This window comes from Kluyveromyces marxianus, chromosome 3 (genome assembly GCF_001417885.1).
Source record: "Kluyveromyces marxianus DMKU3-1042 DNA, complete genome, chromosome 3".
NCBI classification, from domain to species: Eukaryota; Fungi; Ascomycota; class Saccharomycetes; order Saccharomycetales; family Saccharomycetaceae; genus Kluyveromyces; species Kluyveromyces marxianus.
Window position 1 is genome coordinate 501,524 of NC_036027.1, and position 17,554 is coordinate 519,077.

General features: G+C 37.8%; 7 protein-coding genes across 7 annotated transcripts; 1 reads left to right on the plus strand and 6 right to left on the minus strand.

Annotated features, from left to right (window-relative positions):
• Positions 1–57: 57 nt before the first annotated feature.
• LMO1 (Lmo1p) lies at positions 58–2,037 on the minus strand (the record flags this gene model as incomplete). The annotated part of the gene is made up of 1 exon (XM_022818732.1): positions 58–2,037. The coding sequence occupies one exon, from the start codon at positions 2,035–2,037 to the stop codon at positions 58–60; it is 1,980 nt and encodes a 659-aa protein (XP_022675369.1).
• A 691-nt stretch (positions 2,038–2,728) lies between these two features.
• MMM1 (ERMES complex subunit MMM1) lies at positions 2,729–4,042 on the plus strand (the record flags this gene model as incomplete). The annotated part of the gene is made up of 1 exon (XM_022818733.1): positions 2,729–4,042. The coding sequence occupies one exon, from the start codon at positions 2,729–2,731 to the stop codon at positions 4,040–4,042; it is 1,314 nt and encodes a 437-aa protein (XP_022675370.1).
• On the minus strand, positions 4,039–6,828 carry SPO75 (Spo75p; the record flags this gene model as incomplete). The annotated part of the gene is made up of 1 exon (XM_022818734.1): positions 4,039–6,828. The coding sequence occupies one exon, from the start codon at positions 6,826–6,828 to the stop codon at positions 4,039–4,041; it is 2,790 nt and encodes a 929-aa protein (XP_022675371.1).
• A 475-nt stretch (positions 6,829–7,303) lies between these two features.
• On the minus strand, positions 7,304–9,541 carry PMT2 (dolichyl-phosphate-mannose-protein mannosyltransferase PMT2; the record flags this gene model as incomplete). The annotated part of the gene is made up of 1 exon (XM_022818735.1): positions 7,304–9,541. The coding sequence occupies one exon, from the start codon at positions 9,539–9,541 to the stop codon at positions 7,304–7,306; it is 2,238 nt and encodes a 745-aa protein (XP_022675372.1).
• Positions 9,542–9,972: 431 nt separating this feature from the next.
• FUN26 (nucleoside transmembrane transporter FUN26) lies at positions 9,973–11,262 on the minus strand (the record flags this gene model as incomplete). Its single annotated transcript, XM_022818736.1, has 1 exon — positions 9,973–11,262. The coding sequence occupies one exon, from the start codon at positions 11,260–11,262 to the stop codon at positions 9,973–9,975; it is 1,290 nt and encodes a 429-aa protein (XP_022675373.1).
• A 601-nt stretch (positions 11,263–11,863) lies between these two features.
• CCR4 (CCR4-NOT core exoribonuclease subunit CCR4) lies at positions 11,864–14,314 on the minus strand (the record flags this gene model as incomplete). The annotated part of the gene is made up of 1 exon (XM_022818737.1): positions 11,864–14,314. One exon carries the CDS (start codon positions 14,312–14,314, stop codon positions 11,864–11,866), a length of 2,451 nt encoding a protein of 816 aa, XP_022675374.1.
• A 1,334-nt stretch (positions 14,315–15,648) lies between these two features.
• On the minus strand, positions 15,649–16,764 carry ATS1 (Ats1p; the record flags this gene model as incomplete). Its single annotated transcript, XM_022818738.1, has 1 exon — positions 15,649–16,764. One exon carries the CDS (start codon positions 16,762–16,764, stop codon positions 15,649–15,651), a length of 1,116 nt encoding a protein of 371 aa, XP_022675375.1.
• Between the last annotated feature and the right edge of the window lie 790 nt (positions 16,765–17,554).

A 17,554-nucleotide genomic window follows, 5' to 3' on the forward strand; every position in this document is an offset into this window, starting at 1 on the left:
TTTATTAGATAAGATATAATTAAGCTAATACTGCTGTGAGTATTATAATTTCAAAAATCATTCGTAATAAAGGTTTTCGGTAAGTAGTTTGAGGGTATCTTGATTATAGTATAGTTCATCATCTTCTTCCTCAGAGAAAGATTCAACAGACTGTTCATCTTTGAATTTATCATTCAATGCCGCAAGTTGAATATTTCTCCTCAACTCAATTAAAATGTCTATTTGTTCAACTGTTTCAGAAGAGAGTTTGGCATTTTTGTTTTGGGACAAAAGTTGTAGACCATCTAACCATGTGTAGAAACTTTTTGCACTCTCCAGATAAAACACTGATAAAATTTTTCCATTTCTCTCAAAGATTGTAACTTCCGTATAAATTGTAGTCTGCAGAATATTAATCAATCTGGCTCCTTCAGGTATCTTACGGTCAAGTTCAATTTGTCTACTCTGAATATTTGCAATATTTTTTAAAGGAATCACCAACGTCTTGTTATTTAAAAGAGCAGAGCGATCTATGCATTCGATTTCATTATCATTTACTGATGGTGATGTTTCTACTTTATGTTTGAACTCTCTTATTAGGAAGTTCATTTGGTTATCAGAGAGTGCAATGAAAGACACTTTTGGGAGTTTGTCCTTGGCTTCTATTGGGTTTTCAGAATATACCCATGTACCTTTTTGCATTAACAATAATCTCTGATAACGAACAAATTCCTGAACTTGGTTTCGTAAGATTTCGTCAAAGCTAGAGATATCATCAGCCCAGTCTTGATATTGTTTGGTTCTCCACTGTGCCACTTGTAACTGCCTTAAGTCTTCGTAACTCGAAGTTTCGCAGATTTCACTGAATAATTCCAAAAATGAATCTTCTTCAGTTTGGCAAATCTTGTCAACCTTTAAAATCAGAATTCTTACCAGACCTAGTAAGGACTCAAGATCACCTAAAGTCCCGCTCTTGGATATCTCCCACATTTTTGCTAACATATTAAGTAAGGAAATTATAATCTCCTTAAAATGTAAAATAAAGTGCTTCTTATATGGTTTTGTTTCAATCTGATCATTTGACATATCAAGATATTTCCAAATGATATCTGAGATACCGGAAATGGACTTCAGAAGTGGTAAGGGATTTTCTTGAAACATTAACTGCTCTGTGAATTGCTTCTTGAACGTTAGATCATTTTGTATAAGAGCAAATCTGAGGTTAAGAATTTCAATTATAGTCAACCCTGCCAAGTTTTCGCATTCCTTATTTGACTTGCTGAATCTTTCCTTGGTAACATCATAAACATCAAAAAGCTGATGAATAAGTGCTTTTACTTGCTGTACTGTTTCAATTTCATATTCTAGAGGGTCAAGTTCAACTAAACATGTCTTTAATCGTTTAAAGCTTTTTATAAACGCATCCACTGCATTGATAATGCTGGACTCCCTTTTCTGGCTCTTCAATATGACATCAATTTCATCTAAGATACCAATATCTTTCAACGCTATGTTTGTTGCGGTCGCGATTTGTATAGCAGTTTTTTCGCCCCGAGAACACCACTTTACAAGACATTCGATATGCAACGATAAGTAATTGACGATTTTGAAACATATCATCATATTCTTGTTGTACTTCTGTAGTAGAAAATGTAGCAGTGTCAATATATTATTGTTAGTTTGTAAAGAAATGCACAAGTGCTCAAGCAAAGCCTCAACCTCAGGAGAATTAGAGAGACATATTTGTGATAACTTAGTTAATATGGATGTAGACGCTTGAGTTGTAGCCAAATCATCACTTTGCTGCGATATTATGAGGTCGTATATTTTATTTATCAGATCTGGTGAGAGCCTTTGTTTCCATGTCTCCACAGAGGCCATGTCAGAGAGATGTCCTAAACCAATTAGAAGTAGTTTATCATCTCTTTCAACAGCATCTTGGGAAAACAATGAAGTAATGAGTAGATCTAAGTATCTCTCGGAACTTTCTTGTGACAAAGTACCCGCATTATTAGCATGAGCCTTACAATTCTCCAACTCCTGTATGATAGCGTCCATTCCGTTCAAAATGTAGTAATGTACTTTATCGGTTATCTTTAGGGCAGAAGAATGATTACCGGGTTGATTTCAATCAATTGAGAGCACTTATCCAACTATTATCTTATAAAGAGCAACAATTAAAAGTACAGTAATAAAATTAAACCGATGCTTGATTCAATACTGGTGTTCCGTGCTCTACAACGCCTCCTTTATTCTGAAACCCACTCGATATATATCAATTGACAAAATACTATAATTGGATTCAAAGAAACGTTGACTTTTTTCAAATTTTAATGCTTATTTGTTTTGGTTTTTTCGTGCATGCAGACAAATCCGCTATTAAGGATGCAGCACGTAACAAAGACAACGGAAACAAAGGCCGGGATTATCATTTGGGGAAATTTCATAACTAGATCGCCTGGGATTCGAACGGAACATTATTTTGGAAAGTATATTATCGAAGGAAGGAAAAAAAAAAAAAAAAAAAAAAAACATCTTCGGAGTGCAAGAGTATATAAGATGTTATTGCATTGAGGTTAACAATACTGCATTTTTCAGAAGCCTTAAGATTGCAGGGTATGGAACTTGATCCAAATTGATATTATCTTTCAAATATATGAATATAATTAGGAGGTTGGCCTCTATTTAATTGATAATTAAGGAAAGATTAAAGGAAAGAGAGAAAATACTCTAAAAGGCTATAGACACAATGATAGATAACGGTACCAATAACACGATTGTATCCGAATTCAATTCAAGTGAATTGTGCATAGACGATGGGAATACAAGTTATTCAAACTTTACCAATGAGCACAGTGGAACAAACGATACATTTATGACTTTAGATGAATACTTGAACAAAACTCTTCCGTTGCACCTCGATCAACTTGTGCTTGATACAAATCAAAGGGAGCTATTCGACACAGCAGCCAAATCGATACTATCATCTGCTCTACTAGAAAGACAACAACAATCATTGCAAACAATTTCGAGCAAACCACACTCTTCTTTTTCGTCCCAGTCTTTTGCTCAAGGTCTAATAGTTGGTCAATTGAGCGTTCTTATAGTATTGATATTTGCTATAAAGTTCTTTGTCTTCAGTGAAGGTGGTGCCAAGACCGCGACTGCAAAGAGTGTAGCTACAACGTCTTCTTTCATGGACTCTACAAAAAACAGTATCCTCTCTACAATTATAAAAAGGGGAGGTAAAGATGGTTTGGAAGTAGCTGAACAAGAAAATGATAAATCGAAACAGATCAACTCTATATTAGAAAAAACGTATTACAATGTGGAAACGCATTCCCCAGAGTCATTGGACTGGTTTAATGTGCTTATTGCTCAAACTATACAGCAGTTTAGAGAAGAAGCTTTACAAAAAAATAATATCATCAACTCATTAAACGATTTTATTGAGCGGAGGTCTGATGAACTACCACAGTATTTGGACCAAATTAAAATCACAGAGGTTGATATAGGTGACGATTTCCCAATCTTTTCAAACTGTATAATTCAGTATTCTCCAAACTCAAACAAAAAAAGACTGGAAGCTAAAATAGATATTGATTTGAGCGATAGGTTAGCTTTGGGAATCGAAACTAGACTATTACTAAATTATCCAAAACCACTGTCAGCTGCTCTACCAATTCAATTAACTGTATCTATCGTTAGATTCCAAGCATGTCTCACCGTATCTTTAACTACAGATGAGCAATTTGTTCCTACATCTAAGGATGTGGGTGACGAAATGGGTAACGAAAAGGGTTACTATTTGATGTTTTCTTTCAATCCTGAATATAGAATGGAATTGGAAGTAAAATCCTTGATTGGTGCACGGTCAAAACTAGAGAATATTCCTAAAATTGCCAGCCTCATTGAGTATCAAATTAGCAAATGGTTTGTGGAAAGATGTGTCGAACCCAGATTCCAATTTGTAAAACTCCCAAGTATGTGGCCTAGGAGTAAGAACACCAGAAAGGAAAAAACTGATACAGATGATACAGGCTCTGTCAAATCAAATGATTAAACATATGGATTACTGTTAACCACAATTTTCCCATTTTCATTGATAAAGGCATTGTCGTGAACAAACTCCATATCGTATTTTGATTGCCACTTTTCTCCTTCAGTTGTTGATATTCCACTTTTATCATATGGTATCCATATTTTATGAGATATTGATTCTAATTCGTTCAATCTAAAGTCTTTCTTTGGCTGCGTTATCTCATCGGATGATAAGCTGGCGGGAAGATGATCAATTATAGGTTTTGTGAAATTTGATATTTGGAAATGTGCACTTACAGTGAATATCATGAAAATAAACATGAATAATGATAATCTGAAGCAATTTGCAAGTGCAAATAATCCAATCAAACATGCTTCAAGAAAATATACCCCAGAGTACAATTGCATTAAAGCTTGAGGGTAGAACTTTCCCAATGTTTCAGATTTGTTCTTATGATCATATTGGTATTTCAAGGAATACTTGAATGAAAACATAACAAAAATGAAGGAAAAACTTGCTAAAGGTAATATAAATGGAGCTATCACAGAATAAATGATAGATATACTCGCTAAAACCGAAAATATCGGGTATAGCGAGCCCCATTGATACACTGGAATATCCAAAATGTACTCCAATTTCTCCCTTGGCGTTCTTTTTACCCACCTATAGTAGCCTAGATAAAATAAAAGGTTCTTCAACTGTAGTAAATTACCTCCAAAATATGCAATTCCTCTAATTAAAACGAATGAGCAGAAAAAGTTTGAACATTTTGGCAAATTTGTACCCAAAAGGTGAGGTATATTTATTGGACTGTTTACTACGGTTTCTACGACAACCGAAATACCAGAAGAAATGGTCACAACTAAAAATATGTGAACAAAGAGGAATGAAAAGAACCATTTCTGAACATCAATTTCAATTTGTGCACCCGTCCGTAAACATTTAACAACACTAAACCATCTGAAGAAAATAGGTACCCCTTCTGTCAAGAATATCAAAGTAACAGCAGGAACAATACTCGCTAATGGTTTGGAAATGTACTCAGGAAGGTCTTCTAAACTGGTTAAGATAGGAACAATTTTTGTAATTATCGGAATTTGAGAGACGAAACCAACAATAGCCACAGGAACAACCCACCCAATTATAATTGTAACATTTAAAAAGTTTGAAACTGCTACCCTGAACAATTTCATCACTCTACCGACTGCCTCTATATTGCACCATACAATATCTTCTGGGTTAATACCCAATGCCTTATCGTCACTCATTTCTGAACTTTTACTTGATAATAGCATCTGGTCGAATATATGTGCGAAAGAAACCTTCTTGAAAACCAAAAATGCTTGTTTTGAGCTCTTTTCACCCGTATGATCTTCCAAATCCTGTTGTACTATCAAATTCTTCTCGAATTTTTTCAAGTATCTTTCTAACTTCTTTTGTTTACTATCAATGATTAAATTAGGGTTCCACTTCAATGAGAAAAACCGTCTCCATATGTTATTGTTATTCTGGATCAGCTTGAACTGAAAACCTGTGAATATATTCCCGCTGAAAGTCTCTTTGATAAGAAAGGAAAGCCTTCTGGCACTGTAAATTATTGGATTACGTTTCTGTTTTAAGTCAATTCTTTTGCTATATATATAGCGAAATTCATACAATGGAAATATCTTAGAGAGCTCTTGTTTACTGCGGTAATGTATATTGTCATTGCTCGAAATCTTATCCTTTCCGTAGTATGCTTTACTAAAAATAATATCCAATTGGGTGTTTTCAATGAGGCTGATTAACTGACATATTTCCCTTCTAAACATTTTTCTCATCTTATAATCTTCAGGTAACGACACTATCTGATCAACACTTCCTGGTATTAAAGACTCGCAGAAATATTCAATTTTATCTCTGTCAAAGTCTTTGCTAATATTTCCAATAAAAAGGACGTTTTGGAATGATTTTGTTTTATACTGACTGGTCAACAACTTATTACGCTCTGCTACATAGTATTTCAATTCATGAAGGAGCAAATGATGAAAAAAACAAATCAGAAGAACTGCCAATATCAGGTGAAATGCTAACCGATTGTTATGAGCTGGTGAAATATTTGACATGGATATTTTATCCAATCCTGTCAGACCATATGGCAAATGGCTAAGCATTTGTTCGTTGGTAATTTTGTCATGAAGATCCATTTTCGAGATGTAATTCTCAATGTCAGCGGATTTATACCCAGATATGTAATGAATTGGAATCAAGATGGGTATGATTACAATCGATAACAATAAAAAAAACATTGACAAGGTTTTAAGTAACCGAAGGAAAAAATAAGCATCTAAACCGTACTCTCTGTACTCCTCAATTGAGGCAGACCATGTCGGCTTGATCCAGGACCACAATTGATTTCCTAATTTCTCACTTAATGGACCATTTCCTTGGTAGTTATCTGCTTCTTCGGTATTCACTTTATTATGCCTTTCATATAAGTTCACATTCGGTTGATAAATAAAGTCAAACCGATTCCTTAATATGCTAAATATTAGCACTTGAACTACACAGAAAATCACCGACACCAGCACACCTGAGAGAAACGACGAGAAGGTAATACCAAACTGGCGCTGGGCACTTCCTGATCGTGTATTTGACAATAGTGTTCTTATTAATCCAGAAGTATAATTCTTATACTTAGACTGTAACGGTGAGAGTTCATCTTTATAGTTTAATACCAATATTGCAGTACTGTCATCAACTTCCACGTAATTATAAATGATGTTTCTTAAATAATCCAGGATATTCGTTTTGTTTTCAACATTCATGTTTTATTCTTTACTTATTTGTCTTCCAATTGAATGCGTTCTAAGGCAACGCTAGCAAATCCATGATTTTTCTGCTTTATTTAAATTATATGTGGTAAACTTACTCTCTTAACTTCTTCAATTAGTTACGACTCTCAGATATATGTCACAAAGAGGTAATCAACACACCGACGTAATCTTCTAAAAAAAAAAAAAAAATGAGCTTCTTTTGTTTGTGTTGACACATCACTTCAGTTTGTATCAGTCAAATCTTACTTACTACACATTGTGACACCTTCCTTGAAAGTACGTCTGAAATCCAAAACAAGTAAAACCCGTTATTGAAAAACGGATTAAACAATTCTGAAAACCTAATTTGTTATATATTGTTGTTTAACGTTACGTGCATTGTGTGTTACCACTTCATATAGGATTATTATCATATATACAAACCTATATAAGGCTCAAAAGGTTTGAGTGATTCGAGCGAAATAAATCAGTCCGAAATGGTCCATGTGGATAACCAGTTCAAATACTTGTAATCGGTACTAGGGCCAGTCATACCGAATGAAATTGGTGCGAAGTAGTAGAATCCATAAATCACAATGGCCATGTATGATGCGTAAATGCATAATCTCATTACTCTGCCACACTTGGATTTTTTCCATTTTTGCATGGAGATTTCGAACAAATATGCCAACACCAATAAAGCGAAGTATAATGCTGGCAAATAATGATGCACATAGGTAACTCTACTCATAATCACGAATGGGAAAAAGTGTAGACCCCAAGCCATTAGAGGATAAAGACCACCCATCAAGAATAGATTCCTACTCTCTGGATCAGTGAAATCGTTATATTGACGTTGCCATCTAATCAAATAGATTCCAACAATCAAGATCAAAACCAGAACCCCGATGGTTGATGGCCAAGTAGATGCTGGAGAGCCCATTAAGAAATATTTAACACTTTCGTCATTCCAACCACAAAGTCTGATACCAACATTTAGTGTTGGCCATTGCCATGCGGAAGATGCTAGCCTATCTAGCTTTTCTGCATTTGGAACCAAAGCATTGTTAGTTGCCATCATCGCCAAGTTTAAGTGAATGAAATCTTTGAAAAAGTTAGTTTTTGGGAACTTGAAGTCTTCTGGTCTTGGAGGCAATTTTTCGTTTTCATTAGTCTCGATGTTCCACCACGTTCTCTTATCACGCTTGAATGGATTTTTCACACAAGCAACCTCTCCCTGCCTGAAACCCCAGGCTGGTAAACTGTTACCAGTCTGTGACAAATAACAGCCCATTTCTGCGTTTCTGATTCTGAAAGAAGTTGTCAATGGATGGAGTTTAGTCACATCTTCATCACCTTTTTGGTCCACAACTTCAATAATCCAGTCATCCTTTGGGTCACCGATATAGTTGTCACCGTAAGCAGACACTTCCCAAGCACTGGCCAATAGTGGAGCCATGATAGGGTGAGTATGTAAGTTTTTACCAGTGTTTTGATGAACAAGACGGTATCTGCCGCCATCAACAACAAATTCAATATCGGTTTCATTTTCACTCCATGGGGTATCGAATCTTTTTCTATCAAATCTCCAGTTATTATTACTGTCCTTGTGACCATATGTTGTGATTTGTTGTTGTTTAGAACCTTCAGGGTAGGTTTGAACGTGAGAATGTAATAAAGCACCGCCTAAAGCTTGATTCTTAATCGACACAGTAGAAGATCCCAATGCAATATCACGAGGACCTTCGCCAACGTCGGAACCAATCAAGTTAGCTTGGAACAAAGAAGGCATGTTAGCATCACCGGTACCGGAATGAGATAATAGGTCGAAGTGCATCTTAAAACAAGCCAAAAAGACACTAAATGGCACAACGATGAGACACAAAATTCTGGCAATCCAATGGCAGACATAAGTCTTGTTAGAGACGGATTTGTCACCCAACATATTCCACAAGTCAACTACTGTGTAAATACCAACCATGGTGATGATTAAAAGACCCACCATCTTCACAGAAATGGTGCAACCCAAGGAAAACCCGGTGTAAAATAACCACTTCCACCATTTTCTGCTGAATGGCTTAGATCTTGTATTGTGGAACCTAACGAAACAGAACATCGACAAAACGGTGAAGAATAGAAGCATTGAGTCTAATAGAATGAATCTACCCAATGTAGTGTAAGAATTTTCAAACAACACTAGAGTGGTGAATAGCCACACGGTAGGCAAAGAAAATCCAATCGCCTTTGCCGTAAAGTAAGCGACAGGAACACACAAGGCGGAAAACAATGCATTGAACAATCTCATCTTCACATAGTCAATGTAATCTGGATATTGCTCACCTGATGGGAAATCCCACGAGCCATTGTAACCGGCCAAATACCCGGAGAATCCAACCAACATCTTTCCCAATGGTGGATGCACATCGTGATAAAACTCGTGTCTCAAATAGTATGACCCAAACTTACCAAAGTGGGCCTCATCCCAAACAACGTGATCGTTGGCCCCAATCTTGTACATTCTAATAAATAGTGCAAGACCAGTAAACACAATTGGCATCACAATTGACTCCAACTTCAACAATGGATCCTGGTTCACATTCTTGTACTTAGATAAGTCATCAATCTCTTGTTCAGATACACCTTCAACTTCCACTTCTTCAGGAACATCTTTCCCTCTGCGTCTTAAGTTGCTCTGCAACTCGTCATTAGACACTGATGATGACATTTCCCGCTGGTCAATCTTCGAATATGTATCGAGTCAATCCAAATTGCGCAGAAAACACTATTATTCACGAGACTATTAACCGCTTGTCCTTAAAAACACAACTCTTTAAACACCAAATTTCCATTTAAACACACTGTTGTTATGTTTCAATCTCAAGATCGTCTCTTTATTTATATATTCTCGACGTGTCCATTCTATTTTTTCGGGAAAAAAAAAAAAAAAAAAAAAAATATGGAAAAAATAGAAAAATATTATGGTACGTTAATCACGTGATGCGTTATGCTCTTACCGTAACTTACCGTCAGGCTTTAGGCTTCAGGCTTCAGGCTTCAGAAGCAAGTGCTTCAAAAATAAGCGCTTCAGAATCAGTGCGGGGTCTATCAATAAACATTTATTCATGGGGGGTTGAGGTGCGAGAAGTAACAGTTTTTTTAAATATTTGAAATTATATATGCGAATAGGTAGCTTATGATGCTGCCCGATGCAAGTCCAAAAGACAAAAACACATTAGTGATGCCACCTGCAGCTTTGCGTTCGTCTTCCGTGTCCAAGCTTCTGCCTACGTTCATGAAGCACAAGCTTCCTAGTAAACCGTTTGTGAGTCCGAAGAGGAATTGCCAGGCGCCGTAGGAAAGATCTAGTAATGCTTTTAGATGCGAGTGTTTATGTGTGTCATTAATGTTGAAGAAGAAAAAGACGACTACCATGGCGATACGCAGTTGGGATAGGGCGAATATCCTGCGTGGGGTGAACCATGCTGAGTTGAAAGTGCGTTCTGCAACAAGCCTGCCGACCAAGTCGCCCAGATTCCATAATAGAAAGATTAACGGAATGAATTGGGAGTTTTTGAGCGGCAATGAAACCACATATGTATTAGAAGCAAACACTGGGAAGATTAAAGTGACGCAGAATATAACGAAAATCGATATGACTAGGAATTTGAGCTTGTAGAAAAGAACGTGGAACGGAATGTAGACCTTCTCGTCTAATTCATTCACTTGTACCATTTCGTCGCCAGCAAGTGGGATGTCACTTCTCCTATACACAATGATAGAAATGAGTGACATAACACTTGTCGTGAGGAAATAGGTGTTGATCCCTGTTGCTGTTTGTTCTTGTTGCTGATTGAATAATGACACGATAAATAGAACCAACGATGGTAAAACACCAGCGACAGCTTGGCCAACCATGACAGCATGGTTATATTCTGCACCGAAAACATTAGCCATGGCCATCACACCAGTTTGAGAGCATGCAGTTGCCACTGAACTGATCAGGACAAGGATCATAATAAATACAAAGGATAGGAAATGAGAAATCCATGTATGGAATAATACTATTCCACATAGTGAAGTAAACACAATAATTTCCAGCACTAAACCGCTGACTATCCGGTCAGTGTAATGATGCTGAATCTCCGATAAAATTATGTTAGACAGTACGGAGGATATGGTGCTGACGGTCATCATCGTACTGGTGTATATTTTTGCGTAGATAGTTGTATCTTCAAACACGTCATGCTGGAAATAAAGAGACGCGCTAAGAAACGAATTCCAAGGCCATAATAAAGCTATACCAATAAGGAAAAATGCCAGATAATTCACATCCAAAAGTTTCTCTTTCCAAGACTCATCAGAAAGATCCTTATTCCTAATCCTTGAGGAAGTAGCGTCAGGACCTGGGCTTGCAATTAATGTAGTACCGGAATCTTCAATATCCATGTTATAATGATCCCCAGTTCAAAAGGGAAGAGTGTGATAAAAAAAAGAGTGTATATACCACAAGGCCCCAGGTAGTTAGTTATGTCTATCCTTGAAAGGGGTCTTGGTGGAGTAGATTTTTGTATTTTGTTGTTTTCTTTGAGAGGTATAGATTGCATTTATCGAAGGGGAAGAACCCAATTTTATTTATCAAGATATTTTGTTTTCATTACGATAACAAAAAAATAATAAGCGGATGACTCGATTCCTACGAAGAAATTAAACTTTAGGCTTTAAAATGATAATATACAGAAAGAAAATAAAGACTAACATTATACAAAGTTGACGTACGTGTGGGGGTTAGAATGGAATTTCTAGTGTCAGAAAGATTCGGTTGAACCTAAATACACTAATAATTCCATAAATTGTGGGGGGTTATTATCAGATAAGAAATGAGAAAATGGTAAGGTCTATCTTTCTTGATAATGTGCATGAAATTTAAAAATTACAAGAGCAGAGAAGTGTAAATCTTATTGCTAAATGAAACGACGTTCATCATTAGAATGGGATAAAAACATAGAAATGAAACAAACAAGTTGCTGCAAAAAAAATGGTACAATTATTACACCCTCCTGCTTGATGTTTGAGTATTGCTACCCTTTGAAATCTCGAATCTTGTTACTAGAGGAATATGATCACTAGGGAATTTATCATTAGGGAAACCAATAAACTTAGATGCATAATCCTCGTCAACTTTACCTAACAAACCACGAACACGTAGTGACTGTGAAGAGTACCAGATATAGTCGATAACATCGGTGAAAGATGGTGTCATGTTAGTGAATGGTAGCTCACCGATGACACTGTAACTTGATCTTAATGTCAAATTATGAGAGAAATTCTTCTGTGACATGTAACCAAAATCTCTCTTTTCGATATCCTTATGGTTTGATGAGACATGTCCGCTATTAAAGAGTTCCACCACAGCAGAGTCCAATTGCGAGTTGAAATCACCACAAATGACCATTGGAACCTTTTTGATGTCGTTATTATTATTGATGTGGTTTTGCTGCTTAATTAAAGTCTCTAAGTAGTCCAACATCACACCGACTTGGAATGTTTTAACATCATTAAATTGAGGGTCCCAGTGCAAATGTGTTGTGACAACCCATATGTTTTCATTGGTCTCTAAATGTTTCAATTCAGCGATTAGTGCGACATTGTCTTTATTCATAGCACGGTTTAAGTAATCTTCTGTACGGTGGAATTTCTTGTGACTTCTCCAAGTAGAGCTGAAATCAATTGAATCTTGGAAAACCAATTGGAACTGATCCTTTTTAAAGAAGATAGCACACCCATCGACCTTTTTGGAGTCTTTAGATGGCATAGTCTTGGCTCTTGTTTTGGCATGGAAAAGACATCTATAATTATGCTTTTCCATCAGTGGAACCCAGTATTCTTCGTAAGTTTGAGTTTCTACTTCTTGCAAACAAATAACATCTGTGTCAAAATCCAATAGCTGTTCCTTGAGCTTCTCCCTTCTATAATCCCAGCTCAAAGCCCAAGACGGGGTAAAGCGATACATCTTAGGAGTTGCGTAATGATGACACAAGGTGTTATATGATAACAACGTGAAACTGTTGTTTAACAAATTGTTATTCAAATGTTCGGCATTTTCTTGTAGTGACTCGTATTCATTAATTGGTTCTCCATCGCTCGAAATCTCAATGAATTTTCTATCGTGTTCATATGGAATTTCAGGTGCGTTATCTCTTAAATAAAAGATGAGACCTGTAACAGATTTTTCGGCTAATATTTTCACTAGCATTTTATCCAACGGATTACCTTCACATCCCATGAATTGTAGGTTAAACAAGTTACCGAATTCCCATGGTATAGTGGTGATCATATTATCGAAAAAGTATAGATACTTTAGTTGATAGCACATTCCGAGTTCCTTTGGTAACTCCGTTAGTCTGTTATGGGACAAATCTAAAACTCTAAGGTTTCTCAATTTCCTGATGGAAGAAGGCAATGAAGTGAGATTGTTACCATTCAAATACAAACGGGTTAAAAACTCATAGTCGAAAAGTTTTTCGCTCAAGTTGAAAAGTGCTAGATTTGAAAGATCCAATGCATGCCATAACTGATCATCGTGTTTTGAGCTAGATGGTGCCACCATACGATGTTCCACCTCATCATCCTCGTCAATATTGTACTGAGACAATTTCTTGTGTTGTAAGAGCATTGATGGAGTGTTAGGATGCAACTCGGCCTTTGGAGTATTAGGAGTGGAGAAACCTGTAGAGTTTACCTCTGAAGACGAATTGACAACACCAGCACTGGCTTCATTACCTGATGAGGCCATTTCCATTAAGTGTTGCTTGGTGTGTTCCACTAGAGACATAGAAGCGTCATTACCGTTAACCTGCTGTTGTGCTTGTTGAGGCTGTTGTTGTTGCTGCTGTTGTTGCTGTTGGTTTTGTAGGCCTTGCTGTGTTTGGTTTCCTTGCAATTGGTTACCATCTGGTCCGGTATTGGATAGACCCATTTGGTTTTGATTGTTCAAAAATTTCTTCATGGCATTTTGTCTTGCGTATACGTTTGACTGTCCCAACGATTGTCTAGAAATGGCTGCCAATTGAAGCTGTAGCTTCCAAATTGGTGAGTTTAAAAGAGAATGATCGGTTAAATGCGGATGGCATAAAGGGTTGTTCGCATTGGATAGTTGCTGGGCAACTAACGCGGCCTGTGACGCATTTGGAGTTCCCACATTGGGAGGACCCACGGCCTGTTGTGGACCACTAGCCCCACCAGGCATCACACCTTGTACTTGGTTCATCATCATAGGGACAACATTATTGAGCTGTCCCGCCTGATGTTGATGTTGATGTTGGTGTTGATGTTGATGTTGATGTTGATGTGGAATCTGGTGCTGATTGCCCTGGGCTCCAAGCAAACCGGGAGGATGCTGATGAAGTTGCTGGGCAACAGATTGTGGTGTAGCTACCATCTGAGGCACCGCTTGCCCACCAGGCTTTTGAAACCCTGATAATGGAGGCGGATAATTCATTGGCTGCTTGTATTCTGTTATTTTCCCTTCAATTTGTAGTCCAGACCCTATTTGACCTTGTCACACTGTTGTTAATCACGATTGTATTGATTCTAGTTCCTATTTTTGTTCACTACTTTGTTAATTCAACCGAATCTCACAAATGAAGTGCCTTCTATGATCTCCTTTGAATCCTCAATCACTCAAATAATAACTTCGAAGAATTTAAAGGAAACAACAAAGTAAACTAAAGTACAACAAAAAACAATGAAATAAAACAAAACAAAACAAAACAAAAAAAAGACAAATGTTTCGCTGCTCTCGTGCTCTATGAAATTGTATAGATGACCAGCTCTTGTGTTAATTCAATCCTAAATTTTAAACAAGGCGACTGTACAGTGCCTGCCTCTGATTTCCTGTAGCCTTTATCCGAATTGCCACTATACACACTATAAAAATCCTAACCTTCTTAAATTATGTTTTCATGTTTTTCTATTTTTCTCGTTTTTTATTTTTCGTTTCTAACTATCAACCAAAATAACAGAGAATCAACTTATTTCAGGTGAGGAAAACATGTTACCCGGAGAGTCAATCCGGGTAAGCAAATTTGCGTTTTTGCGTATTCTTCTTGCCCAGCATTCCGCATTACACAGGTATGCGCGCCTAACCCTGGCTTACACAAAATTTTGGAGGGCTCTACATGAATGAATGGATCATTGATGATATGTAGACGTACCTACATGTAATTTTTGGGTACTATATACTATATCCAGGACCCTTATTCTAGTGTTATCATTGACCATTCTTTACCTAGTCCCTGAAGCATTCACATTCAGTGCCCGTACAATACAATACGTTCCAAAGAAAGAAACAAAACAAAAAAAAAAAAAAATTGATAATTGAAAATGAAAACAAAATTTGAAAATGTCCGGTATAAAAGGCTCATCTCTTGGGAAGTTTTCTTTCCCATATTGAAACAAACGCGCTATAGTGATAAATTGTAATTTGGTTTTGGGGTTTAATACAATTCTTAAGTCTGTAAGGGGATTGCAGATGAGCAATTGTCTGTAGTCTTCTTGAGAGACTTTTAAAGAAACTAGGCAACTAACCCAGTTTTTTTCCTGCAGATTCGTCTGTAGGAGGAGCTAGGTTTATAGTTGTCTCTGTGATACGAGTCTCCAGACATCAATAATCAAGAAGTCTATACATATTTTCCATGTGAGCTGCCTAGCATGTCATTAACGATTGCTATGGTTGTATATTTTAAGATGAATATGGGAAAGGTACTTCTTAACATCCGGCTCTATAGAGATAGCTAGTAGTAGTAGTAGTACTAGTAGTACTAGTAATTTTACTTAATCGGATCTGGTCATGATCCAAGTTGTGGCACATCCTCCGTAGACGGCTTCAACATTTTCGTACTTGCCGATGAGGTTCAACGGACTTATTACGTTGCTTTTGTCATTGACATGATGAGCGGTCACGTGATTCTCGGATTCCAAAGAGGAACCCTGCGGGCGCAAGGGACCACAGTTTCCGTGCTCGCCCCAGCCCCAGCAGTAGACCTCCATGCCACTCGTTACAAGAATTCCATGCTCGCTCCCAGCGGCAAAACCTATGGTGTTGCTAGGAATGGGATTTTGTAGAAACTGACCATGGGATCCTCTTCCTATTGAAATTAGATGACCAGATTCCGTAAGAAGATGCAATGACGACCACATAGAAGCGAATTGTTTAACTGTTGTTTGATCTGCATCCAACTTAGAGATTATCCGCGGGAGCTCTTGTTGTAGTGGTCCCTGCAATATCAAATCCTGCTTCCCTTCCTTATCGACCAATATAAAGGTAAAATCTTTTCCAACAGCCACACGAACGTATTCCGAACTTCCGCGTCCATGGTATATTTCTCTTGGAGAATCAACAACTTTCAAACTGCTCTCGCCACATATCTGTTGTTTCCTATTGTTGCCCCATGCAAACACTACATTTCGATCTACCACTGCGCAGTGCTGGAAAGCTGCATGGCATGTGGCATTCCTACGGTCTTGCACTCGGAACAATGCATTCCAAGCATCGCTTTCCGTAACTTCGGGAACGCCTAACTCCCCCTTGCACCCTTTCCCCCGGGTCATCACCATTCCCTCTGAGTCTATAACGACGCTGAATTCCCAGCCGCACGCTACGTCGATGTACTTCCCTGGAACAGAGACCCAGCTACAACTCTTGTTCGGAGTATCTCCATTTTCTTTGCCTATTGGTGCGCATTGTCCAACCGAGTTGTCGCCACACCAAAATAAAGACCCGTCTTCCAGGAGCAGCAACGAGTGGTTTCCGCCGCACGCAACCTTCTTAATCCCGATACCCTTACTGACAAAGCTGGTAATGGGCAACATAAGGTCCTCCTCGTGGCCTACACCCAATTGACCACTGCCATTTGACCCAAAACATTGTAGCTCGTAAACAGCCGTCATTGGTTGCAAAATATTGTGTGGTTGGCGAGGTCTTTTGGTTATATCCTTGGTCTTTGTCTGGGTCTTAGCCTTGCCCTTGGCAATGCTTCCTTCTTGTTTCTTCTAAATTACAAGATGTGTATGCATCGAGCGAGCATATAAGGTAAACTTAAAAAAAAAAAAAAAAAAAAAAGATACGTATGTACCCACGTGACCACTTGGATCTGGCAAAGATTTCCGTTTCGATCTCCGATTTCTTATATTTCCTTTTTTTTTTCGGAGATCCAGAAAACCAACCAAAAAAAAAAATATACATCACCACAAGATTACGTCACGTGAGAACTTGCCCTATGGATTAAGTGACAAAGTGAAAAAACAGAAAAAAAATCGGGGAACGAATATATCACACGACAGCGCCTTTGTTCCTAGCCCGCAGTCTAAATGGAATTTGAAAGTAAAATGAGGTAATGAATAGCAACGGCCCAGATGTAGATGTGCGGCGGTCCGCTCGGGTCCGCGCTTGGGTTCCCTAGAGTCCCCTGGCGTCCCTTCCTATCTCTTCGGGAGGAAGGCCTCCGCCCACACTCGCATATGACCACGGATAATCTCCCCAGATCTTTTACACTGAACACAGACAAATCCAAGGAATTGTGTGTAGGTGCCGTGAGTACCACACCTATACGGCCTGCCGGGAGTAAGGAGAGCAAAGGGCAAGGGCAAGGGCAAACCAAGCGGAAAAACCGTGGATGCTTCCCTCTAAGAAGAAGAAGAAAAAAAAAAAAAAAGAGTGGGTTAAGTTAGGTGTCCCGGA